This window comes from Lasiosphaeria miniovina (assembly GCF_030549165.1).
Source record: "Lasiosphaeria miniovina strain SMH2392-1A chromosome Unknown B0T26scaffold_2, whole genome shotgun sequence".
Taxonomy (NCBI): Eukaryota; Fungi; Ascomycota; class Sordariomycetes; order Sordariales; family Lasiosphaeriaceae; genus Lasiosphaeria; species Lasiosphaeria miniovina.
In genome coordinates, this window is record NW_026848221.1 from 2145175 (window position 1) to 2162670 (window position 17496).

General features: G+C 55.9%; 5 protein-coding genes across 5 annotated transcripts; 3 read left to right on the forward strand and 2 right to left on the reverse strand.

Moving 5' to 3' along the window:
- Positions 1-188: 188 nt before the first annotated feature.
- B0T26DRAFT_640194 (S-adenosyl-L-methionine-dependent methyltransferase) lies at positions 189-1458 on the reverse strand (the record flags this gene model as incomplete). Its single annotated transcript, XM_060437208.1, has 2 exons — positions 189-1092; positions 1178-1458. 2 exons carry the CDS (start codon positions 1456-1458, stop codon positions 189-191), a joined length of 1185 nt encoding a protein of 394 aa, XP_060300205.1.
- A 349-nt stretch (positions 1459-1807) lies between these two features.
- On the forward strand, positions 1808-3320 carry B0T26DRAFT_694240 (Sucrase/ferredoxin-like-domain-containing protein). Its single transcript, XM_060441228.1, has 2 exons — positions 1808-2282; positions 2359-3320. The coding sequence occupies exons 1-2, from the start codon at positions 1944-1946 to the stop codon at positions 3082-3084; spliced, it is 1065 nt and encodes a 354-aa protein (XP_060300206.1). The 5' UTR covers positions 1808-1943; the 3' UTR covers positions 3085-3320.
- Positions 3321-4163: 843 nt separating this feature from the next.
- Positions 4164-5395, forward strand: B0T26DRAFT_694242 (uncharacterized protein). The gene has a single exon (XM_060441229.1). The coding sequence runs from the start codon at positions 4190-4192 to the stop codon at positions 5030-5032; it is 843 nt and encodes a 280-aa protein (XP_060300207.1). The 5' UTR covers positions 4164-4189; the 3' UTR covers positions 5033-5395.
- Positions 5396-10283, reverse strand: B0T26DRAFT_694244 (uncharacterized protein). Its single transcript, XM_060441230.1, has 3 exons — positions 6384-10283; positions 5917-6326; positions 5396-5843 (listed from the first exon to the last, which is right to left on the reverse strand). The coding sequence occupies exons 1-3, from the start codon at positions 9843-9845 to the stop codon at positions 5726-5728; spliced, it is 3990 nt and encodes a 1329-aa protein (XP_060300208.1). The 5' UTR covers positions 9846-10283; the 3' UTR covers positions 5396-5725.
- A 712-nt stretch (positions 10284-10995) lies between these two features.
- Positions 10996-16982, forward strand: B0T26DRAFT_637422 (Sec23-binding domain of Sec16-domain-containing protein; the record flags this gene model as incomplete). The annotated part of the gene is made up of 2 exons (XM_060436925.1): positions 10996-16321; positions 16378-16982. The coding sequence occupies 2 exons, from the start codon at positions 10996-10998 to the stop codon at positions 16980-16982; spliced, it is 5931 nt and encodes a 1976-aa protein (XP_060300209.1).
- Positions 16983-17496: the final 514 nt, after the last annotated feature.

A 17496-nucleotide genomic window follows, 5' to 3' on the forward strand; every position in this document is an offset into this window, starting at 1 on the left:
ATATCTGAATATAAACTTTTATACAAAGATGTCTGTTCTTATATGCGACCCTTAACTAGGGGAAGGCAGCTGGTAGAAACTCCACAGAAAGTCCATCCGTCTCTGCAAGATGGGTTCCTTTGCTTCATTTATCTTTTGTACATACATTATTGTATACTTTAATTTCCTTTCTCAGACATCACATCACATCACACATCAGCCCGACACAAATAAACAGACCGTCCCTCCCCGAACCCCCGCACGCGAATCTCGTGCCCGCCCACGCTCTTCTGCCGACAGTCGTCGGGGCGGTCGTGGCGCGGGTCGTCTCGCCAGATCTCGGCGCGCTGCAGCGGGTATAGCTCGGCCAGCCCGGGCCCGCCGCCAGCCACCATGTCCACCACCCGTGCCGCCTGCTGCATGCTGCCCACCTCAAGCAGCACGCGCTTCGGCCGCAGCCGCCGGCACAGCGCGAGGATCCGCGCGTAGAAGGCGTCTTCGAGCCGCGAGGAGAAAATGGTCTGCTGCTGTGATTCTGTTGTTGTTGTTGTTGTTGTTGTTGTTGTTGTTGTTGCTGCTGCTGCTGCTGTTGTTGTTTTATGGGATGGTAGCGGCGTCAGCGCCAGCCGCGGCTCGTGGTTCCGCACCGACCGCGCCGTGTCCCGCGCGAACCCTCGCGACGAGATGTACGGCGGGTTGCTGATGAGCACATCCCAGCTTTTTGGGGTTTGGCTCTGGTTGTTGCTGACAAGGCGTTCCTCGAAATCTGGCGCAAAGATGTCGGCCTGCTCGAAGCGGATGTCTGCGTTGTTGGGAGAAGTGGCGGTGGTGGTGCCGGGAATGAGGTTGAGCTGCGTGTTGTGCGCCACGTTCTCACGCGCTAGCTGTACTGCCTGTCGAGACACGTCTATCCCCAGCACCGACAACGCGTGCCCTGCGGACTGCGCCGCCGGCTGGAGCTGCGCATACAGCTCGAGCGCGATGCAGCCAGTCCCAGAGCACAGGTCTAAGATGTTTAGCGATGTTAGTTGTGGGCTGTCTGAGCTTGGTTGTGGTGGCAGAGTACTGAGAAGGAGGCGCGCCATCTCGTTGGTGTATGCTTCTGTTTCGGGTCTGTCGTTTTTGTTAGCATTGTTGTTGTTTTCTCTGTGCCTCCTCTCACTCACTCACTCGCTCGCTCGTTCGCTCACTCACCCACCTTGGAATAAGCACGCCTGGACGGCACTTGATGTCGACATGGCCGAACGGCTGCGACCCGAGGACGTATTGCAGGGGCTTCCCCTTGGCTCGCTGGTCGCACATAAACCACAAGCGCATTTTGGAGGGCATTGGCGATGGCGTCGCTGCGATGTGCTCGCGCATCCACCGCAGCTCGTTAGCTGCCGACGCTAGGTCTCGACATGCGGGCAGTATCAAGGTTGCCAGCGGTGAGATGGTGCGCCTGGCGCGCCAGAACAGAGCTGGCCGCAGTCGGGGCATTGCTTTGGTTGTTGATAGGGGTTCAGGGGGTGAAGTGAGTTGGGTCTGAAAAGGAGGCTATATCATTATTTTTGAACCTCGAAATGTTCAATTGGCTGAAAATCGGATAACCTAGCTCAAGAGGCAAAATATTAATTAAAAGTGCTCCAAAAGAGTGAAAGAAGAAGACCCAGGCATCACAAGTTAAGATGGGCAGCAATTAATGAGTGTTTAGTTTGCACAATGAGTTGAGTCTTGTCTTGTAAGTGAGGTGGATAAAAAAAAAAGGGAACTGAAACTTGGCGCGCAGCTTGATTGGAGCAAGCAAGCCACCTAAGCTCGGATTTGGTCACTAACACCGAGATCTCCTAGCACCATCGCATCGCCAGAAAACGATAGCCAGGTTACTTATTAATTCACAGAGACGCCCACGCCGAACTGTCTCTCTCTCCCAAACTATGCAGCTCTTAGCTAGACCCTTGAGCAGACCTCCCTAGGTACAAGACATGTTGTTGAGATGGCTCGCACGCCGGGGACAAGCGTGCGCAAGGCCTGCCGCATTCCGCCGGTCCCGGTCGTTAGCGACAGAGGCGCCGCCCGCGTTCCCCATTACAGCGAGCTGCCCTGAGCCGACATGTTCATGCACCGCGACGCCTGCCATGCCCGAGGGCCTCGAGATCGACCACAAGACGCCGCTGAACGGACTCATCTCAAACTATGCGCAGCACGTACTCGTGTGCACTGGCCAGAACGACTGGCCGTCGCGCATCGAGGAGGCCAACAGCGGCGACAACCTGGCCGCCGACCTCCGGGAGCTTGTAGGCCGGGGCGGCACATTTAGCGATGTAAGTCCCAACCACCAGCAACAAGAAATCCCAAAGCAATTCACAAAAACAATAAAAATACTCATGCCATGACCAGCCCTTCCACAACATCTCGGTGCTCAACTCGTCGTTCCCGTCGTCCGCGCCATATCCGCCGCTAGAGCTGCAGACGACGTCGGCGTACCTGCTGCCCGACTTCAAGTACGTGCCGTTCCTACCGCGCGTATCGTTCGACAGCGTCAAGGCACTGGTCAAGGGCTACCTACTGCCGGAGAAGCTGCACCCGGCGCACCAGAACCTGTCGCCCATCCACCGGGACCGCCTGCTGCGCAAGCCGGCCTACCAGAGCCTGCTGTGGGGCGTGCGCGAAGTCAACGACATCCTGGTGCTCGTGTGCGGCCACGGCGACCGCGACCAGCGCTGCGGCGTCTTCGGGCCCCTGCTGCGCGACGAGTTCGCCGCCCGCCTCCCCGACGCCGGCATCGACGTCCTCTCGGGCCCCGTCGAGGCTACCGTGCCCGCCGCGGCCTCGCTGCTGCCGTCGCCGGCGACAACTGTGGGCGCATCGGTCTCGGCCCGCATAGGCCTCATCAGCCATATTGGCGGGCACAAGTTTGCCGGCAATATCATCATCTACTTGCCGCCCCGCCTCAAGGCTGCCGGCGGAGAGGCGCATCCCTTAGCCGGACACGGCATTTGGTACGGCAGGGTCGAACCGCGCCATGTCCAGGGCATTGTGGCCGAAACGATGCTCAAGGGCACTGTCATCAAGGAGCTCTTTAGAGGGGGGATCAAGCAGGGCGGCGAGATTTTGCGGCTGTAGATTTTCTTGTAGGTTTTTTTTCTTGGCGTTTTGCTCTCTGGGAGGGAACTTGGATTTATTCAGAATATATGTATTCTACTCTTTGCAAGCATTTCTATTTGATTTATTGTATATAGAAAGTGTTCTCAGGAGAAATGGGTCAGGGGCTGCCCATTAAATGCTTAGTCGTATTGTAGAGCTAAACCCACTACCCTGCCGCCAACCGCCAAAAATCCGAGTGCCCCTGTATCGATCCTAGCTCGTTCCCTCTCAAACCCATCTCTTTTCTCCGCGCTTCTGCATTACCATATTCTCGCGCTTAGACGGGGAGAGTGGCGGAGGGTACGTGTTCGCCGGCGGTCAACATGTTAAGATGGCTCGAAATTCCATTTTTGCTTTGGCTCGGTGGCCCACAAGAGCTGCTGAAGGGACAAGCGTGAGGTGCAAGCTCGCACCCTCCCGGTCCGTCTCCAAATGCTCATCCATATCACGACCAGATGGCCATACACCCTCTTTACGCCCACATCCAAGCCTCACCCGCCTGTCAACTGCCCGAAGGGTATTGCACCTGTCTCCGAAATGCACAGCAGTGCGGGCTTTTTCATGGACAACAGAGGCAAGAAATGCGTCTCACAGTGCCCAGACAGCCCGCTCGGGGGGGGCGAGTAGAGCCAAAAGAGGCCGACTCTTCACCAGACTCGCCGCCACCGTTGTCGTGATAGGGGCCATATACCTGGTCTTCATCGACAACGACGAGGGTCTGCTGCACTGGCGCGTCGGCAACGCCCTCAACGGGCGCTCCTTTGTGCCCTTCACCATCGTCGCCCGCGAGCAAGTGTCTCCGACGAGCTTCATCATCACCGTCGAGCCCAAGTACAGCAGCTACAGGGATGGCAGCGCCGGCTTTCTGCGCCTGCCACGATCCCTCGGCGAAGCCAACCCGCACCGCGCCGTCCTCGAGCGCGCCTGGCGCCACGGCCTCTGGTCCGTCGAGATCAAGCAGCCACAGCTGCAGGTCGCGCGCGAGTACACCCCGCTGCCGCCGCCGCTGGTCCAAGACGGCGACGGCGGCGACGGCGAGGCCGACGACTTGGCCCGCGGCCGCCTGCGCTTCCTCGTCCGCGCCATGCCCGGCGGCGAGGTGTCGACATACTTGAGCCGCCTCGGGCTCGGCGACACGGTCGAGCTCCGCGGGCCGCACCTGGGCTTTGACCTGGGCGCCCGCCTCGGCGCCGGCAACGGCAACCAGCGCGTCGTGTTCCTCGCCGGAGGCACCGGAATTGCCCCGGCACTCCAGGCCGTTCGGGCCCTCCTTCTATCTCCTACGCCGGCATCAACTACCACCACTACCACCTACGAGTCAGTGCCAGTGCCATGTCCGTCCGTCTCTATCATCTGGGCCAACCGCCACCGCGCAGACTGCATCGGCTGCGACGACTCCTCTGTCACGTCTCCCGCCGGCGACAACAAAAACAAAAACCCCGTCATAGCATACCTATCCAGTGCCGCGGTAAAACAAAAACAGCAACAGCACGGCGGCGGGCTCGAATACGCCTGCGTCGTCGACGACGAGGGAACCTTCATCTCCGCGCGCGCCATTGCCTCGGCCGTATCACCAACCACTACCGCCACCGCCCCCACCACATTAACTAAACAGCAGCAGCAGCAGCAGCTCCCTCCGCGTTTCCTGTCGTCCGAAGACTGCCACTACCACTCGACACGGCTCCTCGCAGGGACAGGGCCCAACGACGATAGCGGTAGCGCCGCCCAATACGCATGCGCATGCCCGGGGGGCAGTAAGAACCTGCTCCTGGTGTCCGGGCCGGACGGCTTCGTGGCAGCGTACGCCGGCGCAAAAGTGTGGGCAGGCGGCAAGGAGCTGCAGGGGCCCGTCGGAGGCGTGGTCGGCGACCTCGAGCGGCGGTGGCGCCCCGGCCAGTGGAGCGACTGGCTTGTGCTCAAGCTCTAGGGTAGACATTGCCACTACAAGTGTTGTATCATAGTAATGGTATGTCTGTCTGGCTGTATTATGCAGTCAGGAATTAGCTTATTATACCCCGCCCTGGATTTACCTAGGTTTTAGTTGGCAGGAGTACAGCTAGGAGGATAAAGGAGTGGCGGATACACGTATGTACGTCGTTTAGTTCTTGTGCCATACACCGAACCTTTAGGATAGAGCGTATGGATAGATACCAGGGGTATATAGAAGACTGGAATATGGGTTAGACGCGGACATGCTGTATGATGATAGAAGGCCGCGGATGTAAAGTTATCATTCTTGCCGAGAAGAATACCAGTAGAAACCATAGTCTTTCGCCTCCCCACTTGAGCATTTCATTCACGATCAAAACAAGACGTAGCGGTAACATCCAAGACCAATTTGGTAGAACGTTCAACGCCCAAGGGATGTAAACGCTCACAAAGACTAAATAGTTATAAGAAGCCCCCCATTTGGATTGTATTCACATCCAAGGTGTTCTAACCGAACGAGCTTTCGAAATAACGAAAAAAGACAAGATAGGTATTAAGTATTCTCCCCTTCGCCAACGCTATCCCGATGCAGCAGAGAGGCCGGCCCACCTTGTCCCATTTATTAATACATGAATTTTGTCTTGAAAGACCGCATAGCCGAAGGCCCCTTCTTCCCTTTTCTTTTCAGACATTAAATGCCCTGGACCTTCCGGTACGAAGGGGGCTTCATCGTTCGCTGGATGAGCTTCCCCGCGTAGGTTGGAATCAAGGAAATGGCCCCGATGGCCACAACGCGCCAAAGAAAGCCTCTGTTGATGTCATATTGGTCAGCAAAAGTCGCAGTTGGTGCTCGCCAAGCCAGACGACGGGATCGAGACTTACATGGTGAGGATAAACTCCAGGTCAAAGTAGCCGCCCAGGAACGGTATGGACCCGACAAACATTAGGAAAGTGCCGACGATGGACACGACCATAACCCAGTGCCACGTCGTGATCTCAATGGCCACCATGAGCAGCTCGTTGAGCACGAGCACCGTGTAACTGACGGCCACCATCCTCGGCCCATCGACCTCGGTTAGCACCTGCGACAGACCTTGGATCAGGCAGCCTTGGTAGATGGAGACAAAGACCCAGACGAAGAAGGTGCGGTACGATAGCGACCGGCCTTCCGTCAACTCTTTGTAAAGCTCCGGGTACAGATTCGTCAGGTTTTCATCGACGTCTTTGTCTAGGACAAGAGACAGCACGGGGGCTGCAGTATAGACTGTCGCGTAGCCAACCATGAGCCAATCCTATTGGGATCGAGTCAGTAAAAACATGCCTCTCGGAATATTTTAAAACAAACGAACCTTGTATAGTCCCTCTGGCCTGAAGTTAAGAGCGATGCTGTACATTGTCTGGCACACAGCAATGATCAAGCCACGGTGAATCACAAACTGTGCGAGCTTGGCACTGCGTTTGTAGCTGTTCCGGCCGTGCCATACCAGCAGCTTGGTCAAGTGGTGGAATTGCTCGATGGAGAAGTCGGCCGCGAGACTGGCCTGGCGTCCTTCCTTGCCGACTATACCGACACCAACATCGGCCGCCTGGATCATCGAGACATCATTCCCGCCGTCGCCGATGCAGCAGACGCGTTTCTTGGTGTACTCCTTGATTAGCCTGGCAACCTCTGCCTTTTGGGTTGGCGAGCACCGGCAGGCTACCACTGTTGGCAGGAGGACGGCCACCGAAATGAATTCGCGTCTGAAGTGGGTCAAGAACAGGCTAAGACTCTCGCCGTCGATCAACAGACAAGAATCCGTCTTGCTCCTCAGAAAGTCCAACCCCTCCTGGGCGGCATCCTTCCGTCTGAGTTTGGAGATTTCGTGAATATACTGACCCCTCGCCACCAGCTTGGAGCTCACTGCAACACACCGTGCAGTCTCCACCTTGTCGCCCGTCAGCATCCATATTTTAATGCCGGCGTTACGAAGCAGCTCGAGCGAGGGTTTGACATCCTTTTGCAGCTTGTCTTCGACACCGGTGACGCCAAGAAGTTCCAGGTCACGCTCGAGATACTGAGACACAACGGCCTGCATCCCCGCATCTCGGCTGTTGATGGCAAGAGATGCGTCGCGATACTTGGCGGAGAACTCTTGGTACTCCTTTACCGACAGGCGCTTCCTCCCTACAACAAGGGTCCGAAGCCCCTCGCGGGCCATGTTGGCTGTCTCCTCGTCAAGCCAGTCGTTGGCCGAGACGATAGACCCCATCACAGTATCTGCGCCCTTTTGATAAAACCAGATCTCGCCATTCTCAAGGTTGGGAGCTCCGGGATGTAGCTTGTCGAGGAACTGAACTACGATTCCCATGCGCTTGCCCTCCGACGTGAAGGGGAAAATGTCTAGAATGCGTACTTTTACCACGGGACGACCAGTCTCGGGGGATTCGAGAACCATCCCTTTGCGGTCGCGGTGTGCCAACCGCAAGCCAACAGACTCGGACCATCGAACTATGGCAATTTCATCTGGCGAGCTCGCTTGATACGAATTTTCAACATGGCCATCTATCTCTTCAGCCGTTGGCGTTACGTTGTGGCAGAGGGCCAGGGCAAGGACCACATCGCGGACACGGGATCCAATTTCTCGACGGGTCCTGGTAGCTCCAGCGCTGGCGGCAGCAGAATACGACGACGACGGTGTTGCAAGCGTCGGGTTGGATGAGCTGTCCGCCGACGTTGCGATGTGGAAACCCTGCTTCACATACGCCGCGACCTCGTCCATGGCGTCGTTGGCATACGAGACGGTGCCAACGTGTATCTTCTTCATCTCCATTTCATTTTGGGTCAAGGTTCCCGTCTTGTCGCTGAGCAAGTATTCAATCCGGCCCAGGTCCTCGGGGATGGTGCTGGTCCGGACTACGGCGCCCGGGATCCCCGGATCTCTTTGGATGAACCAGGAGTACACGCTCTTCCCCATATCCAAGTTGACACGCAAACTGATGGGAACGATCGTGGAGAATAAGACCAAGAACCTCATGATCTTCACATACCATACGTTGTCTTGGGTGTTGCCGAATCCTTCTAACGCAACTAGAATGATGGAGATGGCCAGGGTGAGAAAACAGAGGATTTTTGTGAGCGAGTTTATCTCGTACTCTAGCAAGCCTGTCTTTGACCGAGACGGGGATGTGGACAATGCCGAGCGTGTTTGGGGTCCGGTATAGATAATCACAGCGAGAGTTGTAGCTTGTGAAGCGATGACCGTATTTGCCCATGCGGTATTGTCTATTGATAGGGGTGCAGCTTTTGAGGGACTGCCGTCATCATGGGGGTCGGCGGCGCTGTTTATAGCGTCCTGTCGCGAAGGTAGTAGTTCCAACGTGCCGGCGAACTCGTTCACCTTCCTGTCGGGTCTGCCGGCTGTGACGCGAAGACGCACCAACTCCTCGGTAGCCAAGTTCTGTGACAAGGGAGAAGCAAGCCGCAGCTTCCAGTCAGTCTCGCCATCAAGCTGATCGGTGCGAATGAATGTTTCTCCTGTCGCACTGCCTTCAGCAGCACCTTGGTCAGTCGCATCAGTAGCACCAGCGGTATCAGAGCTGCCTTGGCCAGGTTCATCGGCGTGATCCAGCAGGAGTGCTGCGTCTTCAGCTATCGATTCATCATGGGTTTTGTGCACAGACGACTCGTGAGAAAAACACTTGAGAATAATGACGTCGGCGGGCACACGATGCCCTTTGGTGAGTTTAAGAACATCGCCGACTTTGAGATCGCGAGACTTTTTGCTGATTTCGGAAACGTAAGACGATGGCCCTTTTCTAGCCCCTTGACCTTCGGTCTGCTCCTCCTCCTCCTGGATGTCAGACAGCCTGTCTCTCTCGGGAATGAAGCGCTTGGATCCCTTGCGTGCGTGCGCAGACTTCAGTTTCTTCATTGGCCGGCTGCTGCCGAGATTCCGTTCGGGTTCCTCAAATTTGACAACAGTGTATTCTTCAGAGTTAGCTTCGTTGTCTCGTCTCCGCCTCCCAATATCGTCGAAAGCTTCCTTTCCCAGCGTGATGACTAGCACAAATGCCAGCGGAGCGATGTATGTGGTAAGATAGCCGATCCTCAGAGCCGGTATTGCCTGGGAGAGGGCTACGAGAAGAAAATACATATTGAAGAAAAATGAAAACTCGTTGTATAAGGTTATTGGTAGAAAGCCCCAAGCCGTATATTTGGCATTGGAGATGATGTTGGGCGGGAATCGCGTTGATTGGGACGAGCCGACGGCCACTTGTCTGGACGACGAGGGGTCGTCTTCCCTCTCGAGCTCCTCGTTGTTGTCGTAGCCCTGGTCCGCAGCCGCCCCGAATACGAAGGCAGGGAGCCGTCTGAGGCTGAGGTTGCGGAGGCTGTCGCCGGTGAAGGACCGGCGACGTTTGCCTGTGCTCGTCCTCTCGTCCCCATGCTGGATGAGGAGAGGCGCGTCGTCGCCGGCCCTTGCGCTGCCGTCCGAGTAGCGGGGATCGTGTGCGTCGCCATCCCTCAACAGCGCCTCGGCATCCTCGTCGCCGCCGTCACGGCTGCGACCCAGCTCGCCATATCCGTTGCGTTTGGCCCCGCGGCGTAAACCACCCATGCGAAGGGTGCGCAGCGCTATCCTGGGAGCTCGTTGTTCGGCGGCGCCACGGGCTTGTGCCTGGGGCAAGAGACTCCTGCTGCCAGCTTGCTCGTGGCCTGGCAATGTGTGAGGGTCGAGCTCTTCGAGATCTATCTCGAGGTCCGAGTCGGATTCATCAACGGGCGAATCTGGAGGCTCGGCTTGGTGGTACGAGTTTGAAGGAGGCATTGGACATCGAAGGGAGAAGCTCTCCTGAAGGCGCTGGGCTACGCTGGGCTGGGCTGGGCTGGGCTGTCTCGACTGGCTCGAGTTTAAAGTTTCTGGCGTCGGGTGCAGGCCCTCAAATCGTGGTCGCGCCTGCTGTGTTCGTAGCGGTTCTTACAGCGGAAGCGTAAAAGACGTAAGAAGCCGCGCAATGCAATGCCACTCCTTCTTCCCGGTCTTCCGTCTTCCCATCCTCTGCCAAGTGCGTATTAAGACGGCGCTCGCATGACAAGAGCTAATCTAGTCGGCCGGTGTAAGACGTGCAGTCGTCCAAAGATAACGGGCTCGGGGGAGTTGCCAGGAGTCGTTCTGGCGAGAACAAAGTAAAGAAGCTAGCTTCACATGTGAGCATCAAGGCTATGCTATTACGAAGTTACGTATTACGCAAGACCTCGCTGCGTGCGCCGCCTTCAATCAGGGGTCTGCCAGCGCCGCAGCGACCGACATTAGCGCATGACTGGGGGCAAGATCTGGCTTTGTCTGTTAGGGGGAACCTTGCTTATGTATTATTGTGGCTGGCAGGGCATCATTGGAAAAGCGTAATCGGCAACCCAGTAAAGTATCTCGTTAACTCCAACATCCTGCTGAGCGCCACTCCGCTGGCCAACAAGCTGCCGAAACTAAACCTGGCTGCTGAGGGAGCATGGATCGCAGGTGAGGACAGCTTTTCCATTTTGGTCAGTGCCTGCCCCTGTCCGGATTGCTGCTGTGCCCGCGCCCGCGGCTTTTGGCAGAAGTTGGTTCCGTTCCTTTTTTGGTCTGCATCTGCATCATCATCAGTCTTTGACAGCTTTCACTTTGGCGTCTGCATTGGGAGGAGTCAGATTGGTCCTCCACATGACCAGCTGTTGAAAGTTTCCTCTTTACCTCGCCTACTAGGTAGCCTGTCTTGTATTAGTACGCGTTTGCTCCCCCCATGCCTCTACCTAGGTCCGTTCGCGAAGGCCTCGGCGACGCGATTTCGCCCCCCATCCTCGGCGACAGCCACCTGCAAATACCCGCCATCCGATTGCTAACTGCCAACCTCATTTTAGTACTTCTATTTCTCTTGCGTCGCGTACTCACGCGTCACGCTGCTGCTCTCGACAGCAGCGCGTCCTCTAATCAGTCAACCATGTTCTCCGATGCGCCAAATGCATCATGGCATCCGGCAATGATGCCTAATTCGCTTGCCGATCTGCCTCGGAACCCCCCGAAAGACGTCCCGTCGAGTCTTACAAGTGCCATATTTGTGCACCAGGACGAAAGGTCATTCGCAGCAAGTGATGCGGGCGACGAGGTTCACAACAAAAGCATCGGCCCTGATGCCTGGTTCCCAGATTACGGCACTGGCGACAGCTGGATACAGGACGCAAACGAGGCGCCAGATGCACCAGCTGCCATCTCCGGGCGTGCCGACTCCTCCGGCGAGACCGAGGATGAGGGAGTGCCTAAATCTAGCACGGCTTCAAAACACATCAGCACAATATCATTTACGCGAACTGTATCTCACGAAGTCAGCTGGAACGACGACGATGACCCTGAGTGGAATCTTCCCCGAGTTGGGACGGATCCGTTCAAGTTTATGCCTCCGAACAACCGGTCCAACTCTTTCCCGGCTGCCTCTGCTAGCAAGCGCCAAGAAGGAGGAGAGCTCGAGCTTGACGAGCCTCTTTCTCACAACCAGGCAGAAGAAGTTGTTTTGGAGGCGGCCCGAGAAGAGGCCCGCGAGAGCTTCGAGAACTCTTATAATAGCTTTACCGAGGACGACCAAGAACACAGTAGCAATGTCAACCATCAATATATAGGAGGCAACTTGGCCGGAACGACAGAGGCACTGGAAGCGCGCTTTGAGGAAGGCTTGCCACTTATATCCTCTACTAGTGATGTTGTGCCGAACAACGATGCTGGCCAAGGCGAAAAAGATTTCTTTGGAGATGACATCGCCGCCGAAGAAGACGACTTTTTCAGCCAGGTTCGCAATGAAAAGGCTGCAGAGCTAAGCGACGAGTTTCCGCCGGCCCTGGAACGCAAGTCGACGATGCAGGTCTTGGGCACTCTCGATATTGGTTTGCCAACACCGAACGGCTCCCCTTTGCACGAGTCCGGAGAGAATGGCGTGGCTATCACCGAGGTTTCCACAAATCAGGCAATTACCGAGAACACCCCAGACGCGGATGTCGTGAGTAAAAATGATGACGACTTGAAACCTGCAGATGTAGAAGAGCTCGCTGCAAAATGGCAGGAAATGTTTGCTGGCGACGAGGAAGACGAGCTTTTACTGGATGATGCTACCGAGACCGAGACAAAAGAGTTGGACTCTGCAGCATTTTTCGACAGTGATGACGAGGGTTTCCTCGATGATTCGGAAATTCAACCGGTGGCGGAGCCCATCGTTGCCCCTACAACACCCTCCGCCGCAGACGTCAGACCGTTGAATGGCCGGTATTTACCCCCAAGTCAACTTCTCGGCTCCGCCGCACCGCCAGTAAACCCCTATATTCCGGCTGCGGCATCGCCGGCGCTACCCCCTGTGCCGAGAAATCCCTACCTTCCACCGACGGTGGCCCCTGCGATTCACCCTCTTTCCGCGTCTCCCTTTCCAACGCCGTCTTCGGTCCCGCCATCTACAGGATATGGATATGGCGCCCCTCCTCGTCCGCCGCTCCGGGAAACGAAAGCGCAAAGCTTCGTCAAGGCCACGGGTGGATACACCTCGCCGTATGATCTTCCAATGGATGTTGTCGTACCCAAGAAGCGTGCGAGTATGCACAACTTGCAAAGAAGTACTGCACCAAGCGCCTCTTTACAGGCGCCCCCCGCACCACCCAGGAGTGCGAGCTTGCAATCCCACCCGCCTCCTCCAACTACCCCCGGCTCGGGGCTTCCGCACGCAGGTGTCATTGCCTCATCTAGATTACCTCCAGCCGCGAACAAGCCGTCTTTATCAGATCTCAGGTCTAAAGAGCACTTTTTTGAGGAGCTGCCTATGACAACAAAACCACGCCCTACATCCCGCCAAAGCAACAAAAGTCTACCATCACCATCACTGACCAGTCCATACGGAGCACCACTCCAGCCAGGCGCACCTCCCATGAATCTCCAGCCAGCAACACCCCAAGTACAACAGTCGGCGGCTCCCTTTGCAGCAGCAGATATTCCTAAGCTGGTAGCACCACCACTTGCCAATCCTTACGCTTCGCTGTCCTCAAATATTGGCCTTAGTCCTGCGGTTCCCCCTACCGCACCGAACCGTTACTCACCTGCGCCTCCTACCAATGGCTCTGTCCCCCCACCCGGACCAAGCCGATACTCTCCTGCTCTACCAAGCGCACGCCTACCAAGCGGTGGTCCGCCTCCAGCGCACCCAGTAACGGCGCCCCCAATCCTACCTCATCAGCCTCGTACTTCGAGCCCATTAGCGCACTTTGAGATATCTCATGAGAGATCAAGATCCCATGCCCCGAGTCATCACGCTGAAAGCGGTCCGGCCGAGAGACGAAGTAGCAGTTCTATGTACGACTCACGCCTTCAGAGAGTGCCATCCTTACCCCCAACTCGAGAGGTGGAGGAGGAAGAAGGTCTAGCCCCAGCTCAGTCAGCTGCCCCAGGATATGTACCGCCCCCTCAGCCGGCCTCGCCGCCCGAGTCGAGGTTTAGCCAGTCGCCGCAGCGCTTGAGGCGGACGCCCCCGCCAACATCTTTTACTGGACAGTCCTCATTGTCACCTCCGAAGCGGGCAACATCAAGTCACAGCGCGGCTGCCGGATCGCACGACTTTGTACCTCCGCCACGGTCTCAAACACAGTCTCCTGGGGCGTTATACGGAAATCGCGATGGAAGGCCTGTAGATCCAATCCCGCGCCCTTCCTCAGTTCACGATTCTGGTTTCTCGCGTACGACAACGTATGCAACAGCCGTCCCGCCCCTCCAAACTTCCGCTCCCCTTGCTTCCGCTTCTCGCCCTCGTAGCTTTTCGCAGAACCTCAGCTTGGTTACCCCTACTGATGGTCGGGAAAATGACGTGCTTCAGAGGTGGCGAGGGGCACCCCTGATCTCATGGGGTGTGGGCGGGACTATTGTCACAATGTTTCCGAAAGACGTTCCGCGGTATGGCATGAATCAGAGCTCTCCCATGATTCTTCGCAGTCCAGGGACTGTGAATGTACAAAATGCCAAGGATTTGCAGCCTATGGAAGAACGTCTCTCCAAGTTCCCAGGCCCACTCAAAGGGAAATCGAAAAAGAAGGAAACAATTTCTTGGTTGACCACCGGCATCGAAACCTTGGAGCGTGGCCTGCCCAATTCCCTTGTCGCTCAGACCCATTTGTCACACGATGATAAACGGGCCATGGAACGTGTGCTTCTGTGGAAAATTCTTCGTCTGTTTATCGAGCACGACGGGTTGTTGGAAGGGAACCCAACAATCGATAAGGCTGTTCGGGATATCCTTACACCGGACCTTGAGACGCCCGGCGCTCCGTCCCTCTACACGGCCGGAGCCGGTTCGCGTGGCTTCAACGATCCAGTTACAAATACGATGCTATCCGATGATGTTGATCCATCGACAGTAGAGCAAATCCGGAGACATCTTCTGGATGGCGACTGTGAGAAGGCTGTCTGGATGGCAGTGGATATGCGTTTGTGGGGTCACGCGCTGCTTCTCGCCAACGCACTTGAACCCGATCTCTACAAGAAAGTAGCCCAAGAATTTGTGAAAAAGGAAGTCAACTCTCCTGGCCACAACAACGAATCCTTGGCTACTTTGTACGAAGTGCTCTCCGGCAACCATGAAGAGAGCGTTGACCAGTTGGTCCCAGTTCATGCCCGGGCCGGGCTCCAGCTCGTGGTGAAAGATGCCGCTCTTGGGACTTCCAAAGATGCCGTTGAAGGGCTCGATAAATGGCGCGAGACTCTCGGGCTCATTCTCGGCAACAGGAGCGCTGATGATTCGCGAGCGATTAATTCGCTCGGGTCCCTACTCTCCAGCTATGGCAGGGCGGAAGCGGCTCATATATGCTTCATGTTCGCCCGGAAACATACTGTCTTCGGCGGGCTTGACGACCCGAAATCTGATTTTGTTCTTGTCGGATCTGACCATAGGAAGCAGGCCGAACAATTTGCGAAAGAAATTGAGCCTCTGCTTCTTAGCGAGGTCTATGAGTACGGTCAAAGCCTTGCCGGCGGCTCAAATGTGGCGGTGACGAACCCTCATTTAGCTGCATACAAGCTGCAGCATGCGTTTGCTCTGGCCGAGTATGGAATGCGAGACAAGGCACTGCAATACTGTGAGGCGATCTCTGCTGCAATCACAGCGCAGACTAGAAGATCGCCGTATCACCACATCATTCTTGAAGCAGCCGTAGAGGACCTCATGATACGGCTGAGGCAGGCCCCCAAGGAGGAGTCCAACTCTTGGATCCCGAAGCCGAGCATGAACAAGGTATCAGACTCGATGTGGAACCGGTTCAACAAATTCGTTGCTGGGGACGAAAACGATAGCTCAGGCCCGGGATCGCCGAAAGATAATGGCGAATCCGGGCCCTTTGCGCGCATCGCCGGAGGTACCCCTACAATAAGTCGGCCGCCATCGGCAAATAACCTGGACAACTTCGGTGCCGCAATCCCCAGTTACCCCTTGTCAACCCCCCTTCCAAACATCCCTGTTCCTATGATAGCATCGGCTCCTCCCACGAGAGCTGCATCACGTTATGCGCCAGGAGTAGCTCAGTCACCTGCGCCTTATGCGCCAAGTTCAACATATGCGCCTCGATCATCTATGGAGCGTACCTCGAGTGAGCTGAACAGAAGCTCGTCTGAGATATTTCGTCAGTCCTCAGACTTGCAGTCTGGATACTCGGATCCTTATAGCCCAAACACGACATCTTCGTCTACGCAGAACTACACCCCTTTTCACTCCGGTGGCGTGGGCCTGCCGCAGGATTTGCCGCACACCCCAATCTCTCAGCCAGACAAGCATGAGCAATCGCAGCAGTCGAATCAGCCCACTTCGGTGGCATCCGCCTATGAGCCCCATGGCTACTCGGGCCCTCATGTGAACGGAATGGCTTCTGCGGCAAATAACCAGAGCTCAGGGGCGGACGGTCAACAAGCTGTTAGCAATGGCTACCAGCCCCCCTCTTATGGATACGAGCCGCCTTCGTTCACTCCGTACACGGCTCCTGTGGATAAGGCCGCCGAAGTCGATACAGCGAACAATGGTTCCTTTGAGGCCCCATCGTTCCAGCCATACGGCTATGAACCGCCATCATATGAGCCCGAATCTCAGCCAACGAACGATGATGGAGATTCAAGCGAGGAGACGAAGAAAACCCCCAAGAAAAAGGGCATCATGTACGACGACGAGGATGACTTCCCGGTTCCAAGACCTGCCGAAAAGAGCAAAGCGGATAAGGATCGGGAAAATGCGGAACTATTCCGCAAAGCCGCAGAGGAAGATAGTCAGTATATCCCATTTCATTTGCACGAAATGCATCACATGCTGACGTTCACCCAGCCAAACGAGCTGCCGAAGCAAAACAGGCTAAGAAGGGATGGGGTTTCACAACTTGGTTTGGTAGCGGAGGCGCTGCGAAGAAGGAAAGCCACGACCCTGCTTCTAACAAGCCTATCCGAGCCAAGCTAGGAGAGGCCAACTCATTCTACTATGACCCCGACCAGAAGCGGTGGGTCAATAAGAATGCAGGCCCAGAGGATAATGTGACGAAGAAAGCAACCGCTCCACCGCCAAGAGGAGGACCTCGCTCTGCTTCCTCGAGTCCCGCCCCACCCATGGGTGTTCCGGGTCCCACGTCCGCTCCCGATACTGGACGTGCTAGCGCTCCCCCGATGGGACCGCCCCGATCCACCATGACCCCGCCACCATCGGGTCTAAACTCTTCTGCCTCTGAGGCCAACCTCATGGCCCCTCCTCTGGCACCTCCAACCATGATGCGGTCCAGCTCCAATACCAGTACTGGCAGCGGGCCGCCAAGCCGGCCGACCACAAGTCTAAGCCATTCGAGCAGCATAGATGATCTTCTGGGCGCTGCAGGACCTCGCAAGGTAGGAGCCAAGAAGCCCAGAAAGAGTGCAAGATATGTCGATGTCATGACGAAATGATTTGCGGCAGGGGAATTTGGTAAGCTGTCGAAAGGAAAGTCAAGACATTCATCTAGATCTCAACCCAAGCGGTTTTGGAGAGATCAAATATGGTGATGGTTCTTCGGAGACATGATGTGTCAACTTGGATTGAGGCTACCTACGGTGTCGTTGCTACTGTTGTCGGTTCGGTGTTGTTCTATTTCTTTTCTACCCTGTGCTATAGACTAAACTTTTTTTGTAATAGCCACTCGGCCTTGGTCGTAATTTTGGGGAGCTCTCGTTTTGCTCTTGGAATGGCGGTGTGTCGGATGGGAGTCACTATGTTCAGTTATGTGTTGTGCTAGTGTGTGGCTAGAAAGCTGGGCTTTTTGTATAGGTTTTTCTGTTCTCTCTCGATGCTATTATAAAAGAAGTTAGAGAGGACGTCGCGGGATTAATGGGCGCATCCCTCCCGAGAGGATAAACGAGAATGGAATTCCAATCAACTGCCTACCTTTCTGTCTGTCTGTCTGTCTGTCTGTCTATCTATCCC